Source organism: Mandrillus leucophaeus, unplaced genomic scaffold, assembly GCF_000951045.1.
Source record: "Mandrillus leucophaeus isolate KB7577 unplaced genomic scaffold, Mleu.le_1.0 Scaffold16, whole genome shotgun sequence".
Lineage (NCBI taxonomy): Eukaryota > Metazoa > Chordata > Mammalia > Primates > Cercopithecidae > Mandrillus > Mandrillus leucophaeus.
Window position 1 is genome coordinate 397,092 of NW_012101587.1, and position 17,959 is coordinate 415,050.

At 53.7% G+C, this 17,959-nt stretch overlaps 1 protein-coding gene across 1 annotated transcript in view; it reads right to left on the reverse strand.

Moving 5' to 3' along the window:
- Nucleotides 1–17,959, reverse strand: part of CTDP1 (CTD (carboxy-terminal domain, RNA polymerase II, polypeptide A) phosphatase, subunit 1) — an 88,274-nt gene that overhangs the window by 11,983 nt on the left and 58,332 nt on the right. The window contains exon 13 of the mRNA XM_011975873.1: nucleotides 9,807–9,973. Coding sequence (XP_011831263.1) covers nucleotides 9,807–9,973 — 167 coding nt within the window. The remainder of the gene's footprint in view (nucleotides 1–9,806; nucleotides 9,974–17,959) is intronic.

Genomic DNA, 17,959 nt, shown 5'->3' on the forward strand with positions numbered 1-17,959 from the left:
GGCTCACGCACAGACACGGCTTACAGACTCATGGCTCATGCACAGACATGATAATGATGACTCTAAAGGCCTCTGACCATGATTCTGTTGCTGTTGTGTGAGACGAGGCGGCGGCAGGCACTCACAGCACTCGCTGGGAACCCTTTACGGATTCACAGCTGGAGACGCTGTGGTTTGAGGCCAGCTGCACCAACTGTTTCTTCCTTTGATTTTTCCAAGAAACCCCGCGGGCAGGCGCCACCATTCCCATCTCAAAACGGGGGCCTGGACCCCACGATGCTGGTGAGAATGCTGAGAAATGTTTTCCACGCACTTTGGAAAAACGTGGCTGACTGGGAGACAGGGCAGGGCTTACATGAGGCTGCGTGTCTGGGACCAGGTCGACGGCTTCCACCCCGAGGGGTCACAGGGCCCGGGCTGGAGCGCGCCTCCCTCCATGGGTCCCCCAGGCTGGCCCCGCGCGGTCCCTCCTGGTGCCGCGAATGCCACAGTCTCGGCCTCCTGTGGGCTTCCAGCTCCGTAATGAAGAACAGGGAACGCTTCACTAAGGTGGCACAAACCTTCACTCTTGGTTAAACGATGTTCGGAGTATGGCATTTAAAAGTACAAGATGAATGGATTTTAGTCATTAAAAATTACCTCAAACATTAGACACAGCTGCAAACCATGGTTAGTAAATGTCTGTAACTGATACCAGCTTCGCTCCCTCAGCATAACATGCAATATTTCTATTTTGTTTCTACGACCGGTTGCACAGCTCCATAGACCAATATTAACATTTAATCTGAGGAAAATTTAAAGCTTGAACATTTACTCAAATTCAATGTGGAATAATAAGGCAAGAATACAAACAATAATAGGTATGTACATCCTCCCCCCATATTTCAGTTTTCCAAACACACTGGGCCGGCACAGTGCACACGACTTGGCACCAGAAAGACACCTGTCAGCCCAGCAAACACACGCACGACCGGTCACACCAGCATCTAATCCAACGGGGACGGAGCAATCCAGGCACAGGGTTCCCGTGGCCGCCACCAGCACGGCTGCCGGAAGAAGAGGGAAGGTCAGTGCCGCTCACAGCGAGGTCGCCACGCCCCTGAAAACCCACGCTGGCATGGCCAGGTCTGCACGTGCTGGGACGCCTGCGGGAGGCGCTGCACATGGCGGATTATTTCCCCAACGCACCCTAGAGTGGAACATGGCGTGAGGGCGGCGTGGGGGGCTCTGCGCTCCGCGGGGACCTGCAGGGAACCTGCCAGATGACGTAAGCGGAGACCCAACAGTCCAACCCCCTACAGCACGGGGCCGGGCTCCGCCAAGGAGAGCAGGCGGCAGGAGTCGGTCTGCTGCTGAGAGCGGGTCCAGGCCCAGGTCCAGTGAGAGACAGCGGTGCCCTCCCTCTGCGGCGTCCGCACCTGAGCCCCAGTCCCCGCAGGGCCCCGGCGGGGACGCCACAGCTCTGGGCGTGGACATCGTCACGCTCTCCTCAGCAATCTCACAGCATGAGAATTAACCTGTGTGTGTTACAGGAAGAGGAGCAGGGACCCGGCGAGAGCTCACCGCACCCAACCCCCCTCCGAGCGCTGCTCCCAGGCGGGGCTCTTGAAAGTGGGAAGTTCAGTGAGGTTTTTCAGGGTGAGAATTGTTGCTTCATGTATCGGTGTGAAAGGACTGGGAAAAAATGAATGTGTCTCACTTACTGGGCAATCATTTAAAAAACCATTCGATGCAGCAGCTCTGTACCCAAATTCTAAACTGCAGGCACTGGAGTGGCCGGCAGCACACAGTCGAGGCACGCAACTAGGAGCCTTCAGCCTGGTGCGTCAAAGACCACCTCAGCACCCGTAGGCACGGCGGGCACGGTGTTCACGCTTGTAGGCCCAGCACTTTGGGAGGCGGAGGTGGGAGGATCGCTGGAGGCCAGGAGTTTGAGGCCCAGGCTGGTCTCAATGGGCAACACAGGAATTCCCCATCTCTACAAAAAAATTTTTAAAACATTAGCCAGGCATGGTGGTCCACACCTGTGGTCCTAGCTACTTGGGAGGCTGAGGCGGGAGGATCCCTTGAGCCCAGGAATTAGTGAGCCACGATTGTGCCACTGCACTCCAGCCCGGGCAATAGGCAGGCCTTGTTTCTTAAGCCCCTAAGTATGGGGTGGGCAAGGCAGGGCCTCCCGACCTGTTCACAGCGACAGCGGTTGTCAAAAGGCTCTCACTTCTCCAACAGATGCATGTTTGTGTAACTATGAAAATACAGAAAAGCAAATCTTCACAAACCAAAACTCCACACGCTGTGCGCAGGGAGAACGAACACAGCCTACACCTCCAACACCCTCGAGGGGCAAACCCTGGAGAGGCCACAGGGTCAGAACACGCAGGAGGGACGCGCGATCCAGTCACAACACGTACGTGTGCTGACCGCTCATCTTCTCCACAAAAATCATCCACACTCGTTACGGCCACGCTCGTTACGGCCACGCTCGTTACAGCTGCTTTGGAAACGCCTGAAACTCACATGAACTTACGTGTCGTGGGGACACCTCCGAATCCCAGCGGCACCTTCCGATTCCCCACCCCACTCACAGGACGCACAGGTCTTTCCCGTGGAGTGGCCTGGTACCCCTGCTGAGAGCCAGCGGGCCACGGACATGGGGCCGTTCCGGGGTGGACACTTCTGCTCCAAGGCTCACCACGCCGTTATCACGCCAGCGCCGCAGCCTCCATCGCTCTGAAGCAGGACGTGCGTCCTCTGGCCGGCTCTTCCGCAAAACCCTCCAGGGTCTCCTGTGTTCCCGTAAGAGCTTCAGGACTGGTCTGTGGCCCTCCCAGGGGCAGCGTCCTCCCACGTTGCCTCCTACGGCTGAGCAGTGGGGGAACCTCTGCAGTCTCGCCGTGCCAGTCTCTCCCTTTGCTTGTCAGTTTCTGCCTCTGGTGAGTTGGTTCTCACTTCCGGAGCACACGTGCTAGCAACTGTCACATCTGCCCGATGGGTCCAGCTCTTAGCATCGTAGTTCCACCCGTGCTCACTAGAAAGCGTCCTTCTTGACCTGTAGAAGCATTCTTTAAATTCAGTCTTCTCCGACATTAGGATAACACTCCAGCTTTCCCACGGGTGCTGCCCCCTGACCGAACGTTCATCCACTCGTAAAGCTCTGAACCCCCTCACATTCACACCTGCCACTCTGCTGTTTTTCATGTCTCACGTAGTTTGAGTTTCTGTTTTCCCTTTTCTGTTTTCTTTTGCATTAAGTATTTTTTAATATAACATTTTAGTTCCTTTTGTGAACTCCAAGTATCTGTGACAGGTCTCAGTTAACTTAAAAAGTTTATTTTGCCCAGGCTGGGGGCACACGCCCGTGACACGACCTCAGGAGGTCCTGACATGTGCCTGAGGTGGTCGGGGCAGAGCTCGGTTTTATACAAGTTAGGGAGACACGAGACACAAAAGAACATACGTGAAATGAACTCCGTCTGGAAAGGTGGGACAGCTGGAACCGGGGAGAGCTTCCAGGTCACAGGGAGGCAAGAGACAAATGGCTGCATTCTTCTGAGTTTCAGATCAGCCTCTCCAAAGCAGGCCGTCAGATCTGCCTTTGCCTCAGTGAGCAGAGGGTGGCTTGGGATAGAATGGGCGGCAGGCTGGCCCTGGGCAGTTCCCAGAGTGACTTTTCCCTTCAGTTTCGTGATGATGGGACCGAGGTTTATTTTCCTTTCACATTTTCATGATCTGTTTCACGATGTATTTTGAGTTACTTCCTTAGCGTCTGCTCTTGGGTTTAGCATACACGTATCTCACTCCATCAGAATCAATTTCGGACTTATGCTGGCCTAATTCCAATTTGATACGGAGACACGGCTGCTGCACAGCTCAGCCCCTCCCCACTTCGTGTTCACTGCTACAATATCACGTCCTACATGCCACGAACCCAACAATATGCCGTTGTAATTATTTACAGCAGGAGGGGAGAAGGTGCACACTCAGACTCCTTACTTTATGCTTTTTTTTTTTTTTTTTGAGATGGAGTCTCGCTCTGTCTCCCAGGGTGGAGTACAGTGACACGATCTCGGCTCATTGCAATCTCTGCTTCCCAGGTTCCAGCCATTCTCCTGCCTCAGCCTCCTGCATAGCTGGGACTACAGGCACACGCTGCCACGTCCAGCTAATTTTTTGTATGTTAGTAGAGACGGGGTTTCACGGTGTTGTCCAGGCTGTTCTCGATCTCCTGAACTCAGGCAATCCGCCCACCTCAGCCTCCCAAAGTGCTAGGATTACAGGCGTGAGCCACTGCACCCGGCCGTGCTTCACTGTTACAATACCACACCCACGCACGCCACAAACCCAACAATACATCGTCGAATTATTTACAGCAGGAGGGGGAGCAGGTGCACACTCGGAGCACGTGAGACCGACCGACCTTGTTCAGCACTCCTGGGTCTCTTCAGCTCTTGCTGTAAATTCTGGTCACCATGGGCCGTCATTTCATCCCAGGCGCCTCCTCGGCATGGCTACTGGCTGACGTTGCATCCCCACATGGTATGGGCCCAACAACAGAATTAGGTACAAAGAGTTGTTTGGGTTTTTTTGTTTTTGAGACAGGGTCTCGCTCTGTGGCCCAGGCAGGAGTGCAGTGGCGTGATCTTGGCTCACCGCAACCTCCGCTCTCTGGGTTCTAGTGATTCTCCTGCCTCAGCCTCCTGAGTAGCTGAAATTACAGGCGCACGCCACCACACCTGGCTAATTTTTGTATTTTTAGTAGAGACAGGGTTTCACCATGTTGGCCAGGTTGGTCTTGAACTCCTGACCTCAAGTGATCTGCCCGCCTCAGCCTCCCAAAGTGCTGAGATTACAGGCGTGAGTCACAGCCACCGCACGCCCGGGCACAGAGTCTTATACTATAAAACCATACTGCTTTTTAAATCAAGAGAAAAAAGGAGAGGCAACACGCAACCTTACAGAGTTACAAAATCTCCATTCCTGGCGCTCTGCTTGTTTGTGTGGATTCAGAGTTTCATCCAGGTCACCTGCTTTCAGCCTGAAGCGCTTCCTTTAGAACTTCTTGTGAGGTGTGTCTGCTACTGAATTCCCACTTTGGGAAAACCCTGCCTTTGTTTTGGAAAGGTTGTTTTGCTGCACACAGGGGCCTGGGGGTGGTGGTACCATCTCTGAGGCGAAGCGGCCTGGTGTGATGGGCTCTCCCACCCTCAGGCCTCTCTCCCATAACATCTCACGCCTCCTCTGCTGCCCTCAGGCCTCCGCCTCACGCGTCCTCTGTTGCCCTCAGGCCTCTCTTCCGTGGACGCCTCAGGCTTCCTCTGCTGTCCTCAGGCCTCTCTCCTGCAACGCCTAACGCTTCCTCTGGTGCTCCCAGGCCTCTCTCCCGGATGCCTCATGCCTCCTCTGCTGACCTCACGCCTCCACCTCAGGCTTCCTCTGCTGCCCTCAGGCATCTCCCCTGTGATGCCTCATGCTTCCTCTGGGCCCCCAGCCCTGCTCCTGGCATTTCCACTTCCAATGGGATGTGCCCAGGTGAGGATCTCTGTGTTCATCCTACTTGGAGTTTGTTGAGCTTCTGGGACATACAAATTAATGTTTTCCATTAAATTTGGGGAGTTTTCAGTCATTATGTCTTTGAATAGTTTTTCTGCTCCTCTCTCTTCTACAGATTATCTTTTTTTGATGTGTGAGTGTTTCTGGTGGAGCACTACTCCCCGTTGTCTAAGTGGGAGCTCACGCAACCCTCCCAAACGGACAAGAGGAGGTCAACCTCAGAAGGGCCCTGCCTGCTGCCCCGTGTCTCCCATGCAGGCTGATCACACGCCCCCGTGGAGAAGAGCTGAGTGTTGGGATCTGGGTAGTCGTGTCAGGAAACTAAGCCTTTAAAATGTGGTGCTGTTTTCCTTTCCTGTTTATCACTGCACCAGATGGGACAGGAAACGGCGCCAGGACTAAAACCTCCAAGTACTTAGGGAGCCGTCGTCAGCTGTTGTCTCTGTCAACAGATCATGGGAACGACCAGCTCATCTTGCTGCTAACAGCTCCCACCAATGCTATGCTATGTTTCTTGGCAGTTAACTCAATGTCGTTTTCACTTCTCCACGAACTCTAGGAATGATCTGAAAAAGGGTATGGTATATTTTAAAGTTGCCTCTGTGAGCGATGATTCACCTCCGGCAACCAAAAGCATAAAAGGACGGGCTCAGGGACAGTTCACCTCACACGGGGACCTCACCCAACCAGGGGCTCAGGGACAGATCACCTGAGCAGGAAACCTCGCCTCACCTGGGAGCCTGTTTTTTTCAGTACCTGGAACTGGTGGTGGGACCATGTGTCTGTGAGATCCTTAAACATTCTGAAGATGCCTTGTTTGGCTTTTTATTTTGAGGATTTACTTTAAGGAGCGAAAGTGCCTGGCAGGCGGCTGCATATAGAGCAGGCATCTGATGTTTGTTGACTTGAGGGAAGAATGAATCACTTCTTGGTAGACAAGTAAAAAACACAACCTTCCCCCTTCTGTTAAAACTCATTTTCAAGTTCAACTGACATTAAGATTCTTGGCCATGAGAAATCAGCAAGACGTCCCGCCAGCCAGGGCACTGCCGGGAAAAGCGGAGCTGCCTCCGGCTTCCGTACGGAATGTGTCGCCACATGGGAAAGAATCACGACGAAACCGACACGTTCGACATGCAAAAATAAAAAAACTAAAACCACATTTACTTCATGACAAGCAAAAATTTCATGAGAAAAATTTCACACCATTCATGTCTCACTGAATACCCCATAAACAGGAATGAAATAAAACCGGAAGGCCCCAAGTCTCCTGGTCTTTAAGGAAGAAGTGAGGTCCCCAAAGCCCAAAAGTCACAAAAACCGAGCTGACAGGAAGCTGAACAGACCCCACTGCCCCACCCTTTCGAGGGGCACACATGGCCTCCAGCAGACAGGCTGCTATCACGGCCACACGCCCACAGTGATCCGCAAACGGCAGGCGTGGCGCAGGCAGGGGGCAGGCATCAACTCCCACCGGTCCCGGCGGCAGAGGTGAGAGTCCCACCCGTCCCGGCGGCAGAGATGAAGGCTGTGAGCAAGTGCAGAGTCCCGAGTCCCACTGTCCCGGCGGCAGAGGTGAGAGTCCCACCCGTCCCGGCGGCAGAGATGAAGGCTGTGAGCAAGCACCGAGTCCCGAGTCCCACCGTCCCGGCAGCAGGGATGAGAGTCCCACCGTCCCAGCAGTGGGGATGAAGTCTGCGCAGCAGAATCTGAACAGACACCCAGGACGCTTTATTCTCCTTATCTCAAATTCTAAAATCACTCAAGCCCACCCAGTCCCTAAGACATGGAGTGAAACGGCGATTACAGTAACAATCCGGTCCTTGACTGAGAAGCCAGAATGGAGAGGCACAGCCCCAACCGCCTCCTGCAGCTGGGAGAGCAGCATGGAAGACACCCCAAAGTAGAGGGGCTAATCTCGTCTGCATGGTTTCACCAGTGAGGTTCACTTCCGCCATGGGCAGGTCATTTAGCAAAAAAAAAAGAAAAACCCAGGGGTGCTAACTCCAGTCCTGGCCCCCAAGTCCTCTGTAGCTCTGGGTCCCGACCCGCTGAGCGCCACGTCCAGGTGCCCACAGGGGGAGGCACAGACATGGCATGTGTCATGGATGACGTGGATGGATATCAGCAACACCGTCACCAGTCTTAGTGGAAAAGCACTTTGGGTTTCTTCTTTTAATTAGAAAAAAATTACCAGGTTAAAACCACCTATGTTCATACCCAGAGCACGCTGCAAATCCAGATACTAACATGGCCGCAGCAGGTGGACTCCTTGGAGCTGGCTCAGCTTAGCCCTGGCCTAGAGGGTCTTCGGGGGAGAGCAGTGGAACCCTCCCAGAGGCCCCCAGTGCGCCACCTTCCCCAGGCCTGACCCCAGAGCTTCACAACAGACCCAACGGTCTACACCGAAAAGTGAAGGAAGGTAGGCCAGGCAAAACCACCCCGTAATTCATGTGGGAAAAACCAAGGCATGTTATCACCCAATACAGAATTTCAAAATCTCTCCTAAAACAATTTCACATCATTTCAGCACAGCTGGAAAATACTGCTTCCTAGATGGTAAACACAGAGTGGGCTGCCCGGAGAGAAGCTGCACTCATTTCCCTGCTAAACCACAGAGCAGAAAATCAAGTGATTTTCTGTAATTCTTGCAAATGGAACAATGACTATCTTGTCTGCATTTGTGGTTGGAATTTCTGGCCCAATTTTGTAACTGGATTGCCTGAATGAGTTACACTCTTTTCTTGAAATGTTTATTCACCTACAGGAGAGCCTAAGAGTAAGACCAGACGTGGGGAGAACCGCTTCAGTGGAGAAAGCAAGCAGTCTGCACCGTTTTCTTCACCACAGACGCCAGACGTGCACCTGGAGCGCCCCCTGCTCGCCTGCTGAAGCTAGGAGTAGCCCCTCTGAGGCTGGCGCTGCTCCTACCTCATTTCACAGGTGAGGAAACCAGGATGCAGAGGTTCACTGGCCCCAAAGCCCTGCAGCAGCCGCAAGAAGGCTCTGGAGGCCAAGTTCTCAGGGCAAATCCTCGGGACACGCATCTGTACTGAGGATGTCGGCAGGACCTGGGGGCCACATCCTGTCTAACGGGCAAGCAAGACGAAGCCTCCGAGGTTACCTGGGACGGGCTCGGAGCAGCCCCGGAGCTAAAGGCGGGAGCTGTGCTTCCAAATCCTCAAGGAGATGGTGCCACCTGGGGATTACGCATCCCGCCGACTGTGGACGTGTGGACAGGACAAAGACACTTTCTCAGGAAGCTTCTGGGAGACGTATTCCACCAAAACGCAGAGACAGAGAACACCCCAGAGAGTGAGGAAGGCAACTCCTGGGGGCAGCGAGCAGGGTGGGTCGGGGGAGGCCGGGGGAGTGGAGCGGAGAGGCAGCCAGGGATTCAGAAACAGGCAAAAAGGAAGAAAGCTAACAAAAGTGAGGTAATTATCAAATCCAGGTAAAACAGACGTTTAAGAAAGGAAACAGCATCACCGTGTCCTATTCTATTTGGTAAGAGCAATTTACGGTCACAGGAAACACCGAGTCATTCCACACCCGCAAATCCTGGCATGTTGATACTGGCAGGGCGGAGGGAACAACCGACGCAGTCTTCATGTTGAACACTAAGAATCAACAGACGGCACATGTGCCGACACCGCACACACGCCTGCGCACGCGTGCCGACACCGCACACACGCCTGCGCACGCGTGCAGACACCGCACACACGCCTGCGCACGCGTGCAGAACTCCATACACTCCTTGCACACGTGCAGACCCCACACACGCCTGTGCACACGTGCAGACACCGCACACACACCTGCGCACGCGTGCAAACACCACACACACGCCTGCGCACGCGTGCAGACCCCACACAGGCCTGTGCACACGTGCAGACACACCGCACACACGCCTGCGCACGCGTGCAAACACCACACACATGCCTGCGCACATGTGCAGACCCCACATGCCTGCGCACATGTGCAGACACCGCACACACGCCTGCGCACGCGTGCAGAACTCCATACATTCCTTGCACACGTGCAGATCCCACACACGCCTGCGCACATGTATGACATGGAGTCAGCATGGAGACAGCCAAGCGGCCACTACCAGGGCCTGCTGAGTTTGGAAGCTGCTGGTTTCACACACAGAAGGGGGGACGGGCATGAAGAACGAGATGCAGCCGGCGGTCCATCAACAGCAGAGTCACCTCTGGGAGCCTGCGTCAGGCCCCTCCCACCTCAGACCCCACACTCACCTGGGCCCCCGGCCGCCTGCCGCGCTCCTCTCGCTGGACGCCGCTGCCCCGAGTGTCCGCTCCCTGCGAGCCCCTGGCGTCCGGGGCTGGGGCTCCTCCTCCTGCTCCTCAGGCCTCCTCTTCTCGCTGTCGCTGTCGTCGCTGCCTTCTCCGAGGATGTCGTCCACCTGACAAACGGCCAAGAGTCAGCGACAGACCTCCTTCCCGGGCCCCGTCCCCCAGCAACAGGCCTTCTCCCGGCAGAGTCCAGGGCTCTGAGTGCAGCAGGGTGGGGGCTGGACATGGGACTCTGCTTTCTACCTGAGCCCTGGGGTTTGAAACTCAACCAATCCTTAACAAAGCCCCGGGTGAAAGAGCAAACCCAGACAGGCGGTTCGCAGGCAAAGATTGCGTTTAAATTCCTTCTATCCCTTATGTGAACACGGATTTTATTCCTAGTGCACTGTTGGATTTTATGGTGAATAACCAGCATATTTGCTTGAAATTCTCAAGATCAGTGAGATTCACAGCACGACTCCTGAGGGACAGGGCTTTCCGGGAGGCACCCCAGTCCTTCCCATCCTGGAATCTGGGAGGAGAGCAGCCACCTGGGAGTGGAGATGTGGCCACGCCACGGGACGCTCGCTAAGATGCCCGCCTGCTCGCTCTGGGCACGCCTCCAATTTGGGACACATGCAGAGAGGGCAACTCCTGAACACCTGGGGTGAGCTCAGCCGGCCCCAGGCCTGACACGTGTGACGCGGATGGGAGCGGAAACAGGCGGCAGGCGAGTGAGCAGGTGATGGGAGCGCCGCATCCAAACCTCAGCCTCCCCGAACCTCAGCGGGCAGGAAATGGGTGCCGTCAGTGCCTTGCTGCGGTGGCGGGAGAGGCTGAGCCCAGTGCGGGGAGGTGAACTCAAGTTCTCACCTCCTTCCCGGAACTGCACAGAGATGGGAGAAGGACGTGCAGAAAGAACCCGCACCCAGCATCGAGGGGCCCGCTCAGCCGGCGGCCAGCGGAGGGAGGAGTGTTTTATGTCCGGCATGGATCATGGTGGGGGGTGCTGCTGGGCAGCTCTCCTGGGGGCTCCCTTTCCAAGAGCACAGCCCTGCTCACAGCTCTCCCACTCTCCCATGTTGAGGGCGTCTGTGTGCGAAGGCACAGCCGCGTGGTCCCCAAGACAGGCAGGTGAGGCGGGGCGGCCTGTCCGCAGTCCCCCAGCGCAGGCTGCTTCCCAGGAGGGTCTGGGTGTGCACACCTGGCTGGGGCCCGGAGGGGCATTCACTGACACAGACCCAACCCCACCCCCGCAGCAGGTACGAGAAACGGCCACAGAGGACGGAGCACAACTCCTGAGACAGGCGCAGTTCGGAGCAGGGGAGGCCGAGTCCAGAGTGACAAAGGCTTGGTGTGAGGCCGCTTTGATCAGAAATCACGGCTCAGCCCCCGGCCCGCACTCATCCAACCCGCCCAGTCTGCAATTTCAAACCCATCGCCACTGTCCAGCAGTCACAGCACATGTGCCCTGGCCCAAATCATCAAAAGGCGAAAACATTTTAACCAATAGTTAATTAGCTGAGGCAGCGGCTTTATCATCAGGTCATGATAACGATCCCTGAAAGTAACACATTACCAGAGACGCTGGCGTGAACTGGTATTTAATCAGAGCATCTAGTTACTTCAAGACGTTACTGCTGTTCACACTTCACCAGAATGCCTACATCACTGTATTTACTGTTTTGATGGTAAATCTCCTAAGGGAATAATTCTATTCAATTCTATTCTGAAATACTTAGGGCCTTTAACACTGCATCACACCTTGTCAAGAGAGAAAGGCACTGTTAAAAATCTGTTGATTTACATCTGACAGCCAAGGGAGGGCGGGCTGGCCCGCAGGCAACCCAGGGACCCCGAGGGACCCTCGCTAGTGTGGCGGCCCACCTGGGAGGCCTCAGACGTCTGTGCCAACGCTGGTGACGCAGGGCAGCCCGGCACGTGTCCCTTCGCTGCCATCTGGAAGATCCGGAGGCACGCTTGGCACAGCCAAACCAGAAACATGGGCACACATTAAAACCTGACCTCACCTACACCGTGCTCCGATCTCCTCTCCCTCTTTCTGCCTGACTCATGTAAACATATCAGTGTGGGAACAACACCTCTCTTTCCTGGGCTTGTTGTTACAAAAAAGGTGACCGCACTCTTTGAAAAACAGTTTTCTGTACCACAGAGGCTCCTGGACTCAGGATGGGGTCACGTCCAGATGAGCCCATCACAGGCCGAAAACGCGTCAGCACACCTGGCCCAGCTGCCTTCCACACTCAGACATTGCCCCATCGCTAGCAAAGTCGTCCAGCACAAGGCCGACTTGGAACGAGCTGTTCTACAGAATTCTGAGTCAAGACTCCTGATTCAAAGTGTGGTTTCTACCGAACACACATCCCTTGCACATCATTGCAAAGTTAGAAAATTGTTAAGCGAATCATTGTAAGTTGAGGGTCGTTTGTATTTACTTTACTTAGAACATGCTAACATAATTTTTTTAAATCTTAAGGAAAATTTAGAAGTACGTAAAAAGAAAAAACACAAATGAATTCATACCTAAGTGTCGGAATTTCTACCAAAGGGGAAATACAGATAACACCAGATGCTACCGTATCCTGTCAATGCACGGAAATGAAATGCTTCTACCAACCTCCTTGCATGACCTGGGATCACAGAATAAACCTCTACCCAGCTCTGCCCTGCAGTGAGGTGGGACGGCTTCGAGAGAGGATGGGACATGAGAGGCACACGGGGCAGGGTCGGGAAAGTGCCCTGAGCACGAGAAGCAGAACAGGCAGAAACGAGGTAACACAGCTGGAGAGGCTGCGGGCGCCGGCTCTGGAGCCCAGCAGGCTTTCCCGCAGGGGTGTGCAGGGGACAGGCCCCACCTCAACCCTCTGGTGACCTCCCAGCCCTGGTTCCGGCACCCTCCCTTCCCCGCAGTTCCATGATCACACAAGAACTTGCAGGGGGCCGACACGTGGGGGTGAGTCTCTTTGTGAGCTGGCTGAGACAGAGGCTGCAGGGGGCCGACACGTGGGGGTGAGTCTCTTTGTGAGCTGGCTGAGACAGAGGCGGGTGTTTGCGTGGAGACACATAGGCTTCAGCAGATGACAAGACACGGCACCTCCTGTGAAAAGGCCACCATCCAACTGGCCAACTACACGCACTCTAAGCTCGAGTCTCAAGGAACAAAACTCTATTAAACATGAAATCGAAATTTGCCTGAAAAACTATAATGTGGAATGAATTTTTAAGTGAAATAATGCCAACTGGAAAGCAGCTTTTATGAACAGAAAACATCAACTAAAGAGGAACTTTAACAAAACGTAAAAAAACCCCAAAACTTGGAAAACAAACTCAAGCATTCAGAAATTGCCAAGCTTGAGTGGTGGGACCCACAGCCCTTCACTCAAGACGAGGCTGCAGGCAGCACGTGTCCCCAAAATGACTCACACAAATCACACAAAATCCACCGAGAAAGCTTCTCTACCTAGAGGGGACTGTGACAAGTCTCTCATCAAACAAAAGATAACGTCTTATCTCTTCAATGACACCTGCGGGAAAACTTTAATTCACTATCGCTTCAGTAACCAAACCTTTCAAGAAATACTTACAGCCCAAGGAGAAAAGCATTCTTCCTAGTTATCACCTTCACGAAAGAAAAATCAAAACCAAGTCCAAACACCTACAGTTCCGACCACACAAAGAATGATCAGATCTTTAGACGTGGTTGTGACTGAGTCTTTTTTTGCATCAACTGTCACCAACAACTTCTACCGACTGGATAACAAAATGTACAAAACTAACTCATTCTTAAAGGATTTTGGTTAATCAAAATATTTTAAAAGATCAAGTCACAACTGTGGTTGAAAACCACAAATCAGACATAAAGGGAAAAATCACTGCTCTTCAGTAACAGCAAAGTTCCCAAACATCACTGATTTCACGAGCACTGCGTGTATTTTAACGAATCTTCAGATGTGTCAGCTGTACACAGCCATGGGTAAGAGTTCTGGCCCTTTAGTTTCCCTGATTCTAATCCACCATTAATTTTGCAGTCCATTGTGAGTCTACTGTTAGTCTGGGAGAAGACCTTCCACGTTAGCAGGTGCCCAGCACTTCCTGAACAAATGTCGAGTTCAATAAACACAGCTTCACTAACATGTTTAGGCTCCAAGACTCCGCAGATACTAGGAGTGGAGCTGCAGACACGGCCTCGTAAGAAGCACACCAAGAAAAGAAGTGGCACCTTAGGGCCTCTGGACAGGCCCAGACGTTTAATATTTGTGTCATAGATTCCCGAAAGAGAAAAAGACTGGCCTTGAAAAAATACTGGAAGACATCGTGGTTGAAAACTCCCCAAATTTGCTGAAATACAGGCATGGTTGCGTCCATGTGTAGAGACGAGTGTGGCGGCCCTCTGCAGTCATCTGCTCAAAGACTGGATGGCCGCGTCCATGTGTAGAAAGTGTGGCCGCCGTCCACATTCCTTGTTTGCTGAAAGACACTGATGGCCACGCCCACGTGTAGAGATGAGTGTGGCTGCCGTCTGCAGTCCTTGTTTGTGTCCAACACCTCTTGCTTCCTTTCGCGGTGTGTGTGTGGGGTAGGGGTAGGGTCAGAGCAGATCTGTGGAAAGGGAGCAGGTGAGCGGGGTCTTTACTGATGGGTGGGAGTGGTTTCAGGTATCAGAAGAGCACAGAGCCCCGGGCTGGGATTGCAGCACCGCTGTGTTCACCGGTGCCAACTGCAGAGCAGCAGCTTGGACACTGCCTAAGAGCACACTCCAGGCCGGACCGTTCTGAGGTTCTACATCCAGGCACATTTCATGAGCAATAAGAATCTGCAAAGTTTTAACTTTTTGTGACAGCTTGAAACTTTTTGCGTGTGGCCTTCAACCGGTTTTTGGTAGCCAGACGTGCCGTGTAATTGTTTCACGTGGCCTGGGCAGTCATCCTGATGTTAGTGAATTCTTACATCTCGTGATTTTGGGAGCACTCCCAGTGACAGCAAGTTCTTACATCTCATGTGATTTTGGGAGTACTCCTAGTGACGGCGAGTTCTTACGTCTCACGTGATTTGGGGAGCACTCTGATGTTAACGAATTCTTACATCTCGTGGTTTGGGGAGCACTCCCGGTGACAGCAAGTTCTTATGTCTCGTGATTTGGGGAGCACTCCTGATGTTAGCGAATCCTTACATCTCATGGTTTTGGGAGCACTCCTGGTGACAGCGAGTTCTTACGTCTCACGTGATTTGAGGAGCACCCTGATGTGAGTTCTTACATCTCACGTGATTTGGGAGCACTCCTCATGTTAGCGAGTTCTCATGTCTATGTGATTTTGGGAGCAGTCCTGATGTTAGCGAGTTCTTACGTCTCACGTGATTTTGGGAGCACTCCTGGTGATGGTGGCCCCACACCCGGCCACTGTTCTTGAGGCATTTTATCGGGGTCATCACATTTCTTGGCTTCCACGTATATTAAATGCAGGATTTAAATATGGTTAAGATAAAATTACAATGTTAATTTTCACGGCTTTCAAGTTTCTTCAATGCTGGTTCAGGTGAACGCTTACTGACGTCATGCCTGACACTGCTTAGGCACGTTCTGGACGTGGAGATCAGAAGTACGTGCTACGTGGGGGACCGTTTTTCTTTGAAAGCAGAGACATCAAGTGAGTGGTCTGCTAGCTGTAGAAGCCTCTGCGGTTTAAACCCAAGAAGAAATCCAGATGCCTACTGGGTCTGACATTCCCACAGCACTGACCGGGCTGAGTTCTCCAAGCTGCTCCTCACATGAGGGGCGGGGAAGCCCCCGTCGGGGGAGTGGGAGTGGCATCCCCCACGGCACGGGCAGCTCTTGGGTCAGCAGCTTTGCCCCTCCTCTGTCTACACGGAGACCCTTCCTCTACCACTGAAGCAGCAGACGCCCGTCTAACACACTGACGTGCCGGAAACGGCCAGAGGTCTCGACACCCCTCATTCAGTGGCCCCTCCACAGGCTGCACTTGATCCTGGTTCCAGACCACTTGACTCCCCATTACCTGAGTCCCAAAAGGAGAAGCAGCCCCCACCCCATGTATCCCCAGGATGAAGAGAGGCCACGGCAGCCTCCAGAGAGCACCACGGGGCAGGTACCCAGTTCGTCTCACAGGCCCACGGCGGTGCAGCCAACGGGCCCGAGAGACAGGCTTATCTGGGGTGCAGCTGCCTCATCTGCCCCAAGCACAGGGAGTGGCAGAGGGACAGATGTGAAATGAGGCTGTCAAACCAGGGCCGGGTCACGAGGAGCTTCCTGAGGCTGCTGTAATAACCACGCACCACGGCTCAAATGATCCAAATTCACAACCTCACAGCTGTGCAGGTCAGAAGTCCAACATGAGCCTCACAGGACCAAAGTCCAGGTGTCCACAGGGAGAATCCCTTCCTCACGTCTTCCAGCTCCTAGAGGCCTCGGGTCCTTGGCTCCGGGGCTCCTCTGACCCTTTCTCCTGCAGGCGCTGATTGTCTTAAGGGCCCAGGACTCAGAGAATCAAGCAGGCTTTAAATATTCACAAACATAAAACCCTCTGGCCTCTCTCCCATGCACAGAACAATCCACCGCTGCAGTCTTCCGCTTTCAATACCGTTTGTTCCTGAAGAGCCACATCTGGGGGTTTACGATCACTTTTTATTTCTGAGATATAAAGGATTAGGTTTTGGGGTGGCTGAAAGCTGCTGAGTACATTCAAGACATCTGTCTCCCATTGAGAATTCAACCCCCTGTGATATCGAATGACTAAGAATCAAGTTGTCACCACTGCCTGAAACAGGACTGCGTGGCGAACAGACCCTGAGTCCTCCAAGCCCGACCAGGAGACCAGGAGGGAGATGGGATGTGTCAGCGGCTTCCAGGTGGGAAGAGGTAGAGTCCCTTCCTCCTCTCCTCCTGCCCCTGGTCCTAGGCAGGTGGCTGTTCCTTACACAGAACCTTCTGGAATCTCCAATAAAGTGGTCTGGGCTTATAGGTAGTGGTTGAGAAAAAATTTTTTTAGAGAAAACATTTTTGTGAAACAAAAAACAGCTAATGTTCAGAAAGACAGAAAAATGGCAGAGAAATTCAGCGCACCTGAAAAAAGGTCTGATCCTCACAAGATGAACTGGTATCTAAAAGTGGTAACCCGAGTTACTGAGACGAGTCTGCCCTGAACAGAACCGTCTGCATTTTTCTGCTGCTGAAAATAAACAGGAGCTGTTTTCCTCAAGAAACTTCTGCTGCCTTCTGGACGCAAACAGAATGGCGGCTCTCTCCAGAGCACAGCGGCACCAGGCGGGCAGGGAGGACGGACTCTGGAGGGAACACGAGGACCTGAGGGAAGGGGATGGCCTGTGCCCTGACCGGTTGCGGGTGAGGACCCCACACAGGTGCCACCCACGAGGGCAACTTACGGGAGGACACGGGACGTGGTTTCCCAGGATGGTCCTTCTAAAGAATAGTATCCGAAGGACGGTGCTGCGAGATCGCCTGCCCCAACACCCCGACTGTTGTGGAACCTTCCATCGGGTGGCCTGGGACCCAAGAGGAGAAGCGCGCGGGCCAAGGCCCAGGACACAGGAGCGAAGCAGGACCCGGCTGGGAAAACCCCAACTCCACCGACGCGGCTTAAAGCTCTCTAGTGCTGTGGTAACGAGATGCTGTGAGAATCACCAGCCACTCTGTATGTGTGTGTAAGGCCCACGTGCAGCGGACACACAGCGCTCCAGCGTTTCTCAACCGGGGCCTGTCGGCGTGGGGCAGGGGGACTCACTCCTCCTCACAACCGTAAGTGCTTCCAGACCCTGTCCCATGTCCTTGGGGTGGGCCAGGAGAGCAGGAGGGGCTGGGCGGTGTCGGTCCTGGTGAAGACGCAGGCACGAATCCTAAGCCACAACTTCGACGTGTTCTCACGCCACACATTGCGGACACACCGCTTAATGCTGTTCTGGGTCTCCTTGAATAGGAAGTTCCATAAAAACCACGAGTGCTAGTCTCGAACTAGACACGACTGCACAAGTGCAGAATTCTCGCTCTGCCTCCACCCGCACACCGCAGCTCTGCGGCCCCAGCACGAGCACCGCCGTGGGCACCAGGGTGCGGTTGGCTCACC